We start from the raw sequence: 6,453 nt of genomic DNA on the forward strand, positions 1-6,453 counted from the left end.
CTGACCCTTTGTTGCTGACTCCCCTACTGAGGGCCACGGTCTTCATAATAATACCTGTGTTTGGGTTATAACCAGCGTCGGCCCAGGGGCTGTTTGGTAGGACTCTAAGGCCGTGCAGGTGGTTTGTGGCAATGACCCTGGATTCGGCGTCGTAAAGTGTTGCAATTTTCTTAAGGTATGAAACTGTCGTACCGTTGCGGCAGGCGTTAAGGAGGAGTGGTTACTGAGCATTAGTCTAAGCAGTTAACATGTCAGACCACTTCAGGACGCGGCATGGGAGGCTAAGATTATATGCAAGTGTAGGTAGTTAGAGGTTTTCGATGATAAAGAAGTGTCCGGGTGGGTGTTTGCTGGGAGGGATGGGAGGCTTGAAGACTCGCCACAGGGCCCTTAGTGCGGTCTGGAAGCAAGGCACTGATGTCCTTGAGAGCGGGAAGACAGGCAAATGGTGTTCCGGAGACAGAGCACATAGAATTGGCAATGAGCTGGCCCCCGAAGGTGAGGAAGAAGGCAGAGTCCGAGGTGACCAGGAGCGGGACAGCCTAGGGAATGGCGCTGTCGCTTACACATGGGGGACCTTAGCCACAGCGGATTTGGTTGGAAAGAGGATTTTTGCCCTGGGACGTTCGAATATGTGGTAAGCCCCTGCGAGTGTACAGTGTCCATTTGTGAAGGTATATTCGTTTCCTAGGGCTACTGTAGCAAAGTACCACAACTAGGTGGCTTAGAAATCCGAGAAACGTATTCTCTCACAGGTCTGGAGGCTACAAGTGTGAAAGGTGTCAGCCGAGTCGGTTCCTTCTGGGAGGCTCACAGGGAAAATCCGCCCCCGGCTTCTCTCCTAGCTTCTGCTGGTTGCCATCCGTCCCCGGTGTTCCTGGGCTTGCAGACACAGCACTCCAATCTCTGGCTGCGTCATCACGTGGCTCTCTCCCCTCTCGGTGTCTCTGTGACATGTCGGATGAAGTCATACTGGATCTCGGGCCCACCATGTTGCCGTGTGGCCCCGGCCGCACTGATTACATCGTCAGCAACCCTTAATCTAAATGAGGTCACATTCTGAGATGCTGGGAAGGACGTGAATGTAGGCGTGGGGGGAGAGGATACTCTTCAACCCAGTTCAGAAGGCTAGAGTTAGAAATCTGGGCTTCGTTTACAGCACTATGGATCTGGAATACTGAAGGCGGTATGAGCTTCCCAAAGGAGAGGATTAATCGGAAAAGAAGTATGGACAGACGTTCTTACAGGATAGATGGGACAAAATAGGTTTACTCTAGAGATAAATAGACATCCGTATAAATGCCAGTAAAGAAGCCATGAGAGCGGCGCCTGGGTGGCTCAGTCGGTTACGCGTCCAACTTCGGCTCAGGTCACGATCTCCTGGTTCGTGGGTTCAAGCCCCGCATCGGGCTCTGTGCTGATAGCTAGCTCAGAGCCTGGAGCCTGCTTCCGATTCTGTGCCTTCCTCGCTCTCTGCCCCTCCCCTTCTTGCGCTCTGCCTCTGTCTCTCTAAAAAATACATAAGCATTAAAAAAAAAAAAAAACCCCAAGAAGCCATGAGAAATGTGGGCTTAAGTGTAGTCCTGAAGCTGGAACTTCAGCTGGACCTGAAAGGGTGGAAAAGCTTTGGATGAGCAGAGCTAGGGAGAAACCCCTAGAAGCAGGGAGATTAATAGTTTGAGCAATGGCAATAACCTGTTTGGAAACTAATGGGATTGGAGCAAGAAGTGTTGGGTAGAGTGGGGGTTGGCCAGGTGTATGGGACATCCTGACTGCGTTAAAACAAAAAAATCTCTCTTAAGGGGAATTTCAAATTCTACAAATATAGAAGGAAGAGCACAGCGAGACCCCGAGTACTCAACATTGTTTTAGTAGCCAGTCTTTTTTCCTAGAAATTACTCTCTTCTCTCCATCCCTGATTTTGAAGCATATTGCAGTTTAGATCGTGCACTTTTTTTCTTTTTAAGTAAGCTCGAGGCCCAAGGTGGGGCTCAAACTCACGACCCTGAAACCGGTGGTCACGTGCTCTACCGAATGCACCAGCCAGGCGTGCTGAATTCTGCACTTTTTTTTTTAGTTTATTTTTGAGACAGAGAGAGGCAGAGCACGAGTGGGGAGGGGCAGAGAGAGAGGGAGACACAGAATCTGAACCAGGCTCCAGGCTCTGAGCTAGCTGTCAGCACAGAGCCCAGCGTGGGGCTTGGACCCACAAAACACTAGATCATGACCTGAGCCGAAGTCGGACGCGTAACCGACTGAGCCACCCAGGCCCCCCTGGATTATGCACTTTTGACTTGGCCTATATAACGAGGGAAACACAGAGTGTTTCTGAGCAGCTAAGGGATATGATCAAAAGAAACGAGAAGGTGTTAGGATTTTATTAGGTGGAAAAAAAGATTTTATTAGGAAAGCAATGAAAAGGAGAAGAGGGAGAGAGTTTAGGACATCACGGGCTGTTCTCATCTTTTGTCATTTCTTTCATTAAAGGTGTGCGGGATTTTTGTTCCAGAAGGTTGGAAAGCTTGCAGCAACCGCAGTAGGTGNGGAACTGCACAGGCCAAGTTTAGCCGTTTCATTCTCGTCCATTTTCATAGATGGTCGAGCAGGTTTTCTTTTAGGTATCAGCTTATGGGAAAACAAAAATGGGTTTTGAAAGCTGACATCTGTCATTCTGTAACCATAGTTGGATCCCAGCTAAAAAGATCCCCGTTAAAAAAGACAACTATCCAGGTTTGAGGTGCCTCATTTTTTTTTAATTACTTACCCAAATTTCCCTTGAAGCAAAATAAACATTTCATCTATAATACAACCTCATCTTGACCATTTTAAACATATATTTAAAGTTGAGACAGTATGTAAAATTCAGAAGGTCTCTTTCTTTTCCCCATTTCCTAGCCATGCAATTTTCCTTCCCAGAGGAAATTGCTGTTAGCAATTGCTAACTTGTTTTTTTAAAACTAGGGGACCATAATAATCTAGAAAGTGGAAAATTGGGTTTAAAAAAGCGTTCGTAATCCCATTTCTGAAGCAGCGGGGATTTGAAGTTTTAGTTTTTGTTCATGCTCCTCCAAGCATAAGGTTTTAAAACGCTTTGCAGTTAGAGGATGTTTATCGGGATATTGTCTGGCATTCATGTCTGTTTGGCATATATTTTTCCAAAAATATCATTCCCTGAAGATCAAATATAGTAAATCCCAAAACTGAAAATCTCTGGGAATGAATGTTAGCAGTAATCTTAAAGATACAGAGGACTATCAGCTGTACCAGATTTTTAAAATGGTAGATGTTCATAGCAGCCAACATCTGACTTGAGCACAAAAGCCATTGATCATGTAATAACCAGTGTCATTGCCTGAAGTGCAAAGGGACTGCATTTGTATGTGTTAGGCATAGATTTTGAGTTGTTTACTAAACAGCTATCTATCTGTGTGTGTGTGATTTTTTTCTAAACAGCTTTTAAAAATATGTATTTTCTATCAGTGGCATTATTAGGAGTAATTGCCTATTGCGGTGGGAGGTAAAGAGGAATATGGTTCATATCTAAACTTAGGCCTTTGGGTGGATATGCCAGCGTGTGTACAGAAGACAGTTATACTTAAGCTGACTTTGACTTGTTTGTATAGAATCAAGAACATATTTCATTCGACAGCTCTTTTGAAAACTCAGTTGTCATTTCTGTGGAAGGGAAAAGGGCACTGAGCTGAAGCAGAGTTTTCCCTGAAATGTTCACAGAATAAAGAGAATTAATACATTTCAGTCCACTCGGTCACTTTTTCCAAAGTCGGTTCCAGTCCACTCGATAGACACCCTTCAGGTCCACGTGTTGCCATTGCTGCCTCCTGCTTCTCTGTGCCTCATCTACACAGTCTTTGAGGTCACTAAGCAGATGACTGTGGGACCGGTGTGCCTCGAACCAGCTTTTCCAACAAATATGACTCCCCTGGAAAACTCTGTAGAAAGAAACTGAAAGAGGAAATCAGAAGAACACAGGACTTTTAGGCTGATTGCCCGTTGTTCTTAAGGCCTGCTTTCCGTATTTTTGTTACCTTTACTTATACGTAGGGGCGCCTGAGTGGCTCAACCGGTTGAGCGGCCGACTTTGGCTCGGGTCATGATCTTACGGTTCATGAGTTCGAGCCCCGCATCGGGCTGGCTGCTTGTCAGCACGGAGCCTGCTTTAGAGCCTCTGTTTCCCCCTCCCCCCACCACTTGCATGCGCACGCGTGCTCTCTCTTGCTCTCTCTCTCTCTCAAAAAGAAAGAAACCTTAAAAAAAGAGAGAGACAAAAAGATATTTATTGACTTAGAACTTAAAACTCTTCTAGTAACTTGGTGTTAAGTGTCTTCCAGTTATTTATCACAGTGCCATCTTAAAACAGACAGTGGCATGCAAACCTTTTCAACTGAATTTTTATTTTTTGGCAGTTGTTTATGTGCCCCTAATCCAAAGGGTCAGATACACGTACAAGACTCGTAGGTTAGAGTAACTCCCTACCTCCCTCACCACCCACCCTCCCCATTTCTCCCTCCCTTGACGCAACCACTTGAACCCTTAGCTGATTCTTAAGGTAGTCATTTCCTTCTTCCTAGACAAGTTAATTGAGTGTCTCTTGATCTCTCGGTTTGAGGTACTGACTAGTGGCTTCCTGTTACGGAATATGAGAATTTAACTCTCATTTATTGAACTTTCCTTGCCCACCGTTCCCCTCCCCGCAGTCTCACACGCTTGCCTGCTTTATGTTCCTCTGTGCCCCCCGCCAACCCCTGCATCATCTGAGCATTGTTATTTCATAATCGTGTTAGATCATTACTTGGAGTTCACTGAACTCGAATCTGTAAATGTATGTGTTTAACTGTGTTTGGGAAGGTTTTGACCTACCTTTCTTTCTTTCTCTTTTTTAGAAAATGTTTATTTACTTTTGAGAGGGGAGAAAAGAGGGAGTATGAGTGGGGAGGGGCAGAGAGATAGGGAGAGATTATGACTCTGATTATGTGCATATTAGGCTTTTTGATAATGTCCTAGGTTTTGTTTATTTATTTCTTCAGTCTTTTTTTTTCAAATCATAGAATTTCTAGTGATCTGGCTTCACGTCCACTGACTCTTTGTCCTGGCATCTACTTTCTACCATCCAGCCTCTCTAATAAATGTAGTTTAGATATTGTGTTTTCCAATTCTAGAATTTTCATTTGGTTCTTTTTAGATTTTCTATATCTCTGGTGAGATTCCTTATCTTTTCATTGATTACAAGCACGGTTTCCTTTACCTCGTCAAGCATAGTTCTAATAACTGGTTTAAAGTCCTGATAATTCCAGTATCTTTTTCTTCTTCAGGTTGGCATGTGTCAATTTTCTTTGGAGACTAGCCCACATTTTCTTGTCTTATCCCATGTCAAGAAAGCTTGGAGTTGATCCTGGGGATTGGGAATGTCCTGCTGTGGAAACTCTGGGTTCTCTGAAGAGTATTGATAGTTTGCTTTTAGCGGGCAGTTGAGTTGGTTAGACTCAAATGGCAGACTGTCTTACCTGAGGTCGGTAACAGCTCAGATCTCAGGTCCATACTGGCAGCCTTGGCCAGATTGCATGGCTCTGCCTTATGGATGTGCAGTTCAGGACTTGGGTGGAGTTTACCCATTGAATGTGGCCCACCCCCCATCTAGCTCTCTCGTTTCTGGCAATTGTTGTCGTCGTTGACTCTGGCGTCTGGTCCTTTGGGCCAGAAAGGTGGCATGTTTTCGCTTAGTTTTCACCACCCTGCTTGTGCATCCTGCCCTCGGAGTAAAACCAAAAAAATGGTCAACTCCCCTTACGTTGTCTTTCCTGCAAGTTTCAACTCCCTTTGAAATCCGCTTGCTTTTGTTACTTCTGGCGCCCTCATATTTTCACCAGGGTTTAGAGTTGCTGTGTACGGGAGGTTCCCAGAGGCTCACCGTCACCTCCTCGCCTGTGACCCAAGTTGCCGTGTCAGGTACCGCCAGGAGAAGCTTGCACTTGCCATTTGATTTGATCACCCCTCTTTGGCTGAGGCTGGAGGTTGAAGTGATGATAGGTGAATAAATCCAGGAAGACATGTGGATAAATAAATTCTTCCAGGGAGTCATTCACAGGAAAAATGGAACTNAGTGATGCCTTACAAGATCACAAAGAAAGCATAAGCTTGATAGAAGTGATTTATAACGGTGTACATGGCTTAATTGTTTGCTGCTCTTGTGATTCTTTCTATTTGATTTTATTATTTGGAGAGACTAATTTATGGTAGTGGCTTACACACTGCGCTATTGTATNATATTAGGGTTTTCTTATAGTTAATGTGCATTTAGCTGTGGTTGTATTCAAAGGAATTATGGCACAAAACTTGCATAGAGCATATTTCTTTTGTATTCCACTTTCAAAAGCGATTACCAGAAAGTGTTCTTAATTTCTGTAGAGTCAGAGTTGGTAAAGAGACTTGATCAAG

At 44.6% G+C, this 6,453-nt stretch overlaps 1 protein-coding gene across 1 annotated transcript in view; it reads left to right on the plus strand.

The window, feature by feature from the left end:
* The window catches only part of FUNDC1 (FUN14 domain containing 1), a 205,391-nt gene that overhangs the window by 195,897 nt on the left and 3,041 nt on the right, over window positions 1–6,453 (plus strand). Inside the window, 1 exon segment of the mRNA XM_077768524.1 lies at window positions 2,488–2,540. Coding sequence (XP_077624650.1) covers window positions 2,488–2,540 — 53 coding nt within the window.

This window comes from Crocuta crocuta, unplaced genomic scaffold (assembly GCF_008692635.1).
Source record: "Crocuta crocuta isolate KB4526 unplaced genomic scaffold, BGI_CrCroc_1.0 scaffold467, whole genome shotgun sequence".
Classification (NCBI taxonomy): Eukaryota; Metazoa; Chordata; class Mammalia; order Carnivora; family Hyaenidae; genus Crocuta; species Crocuta crocuta.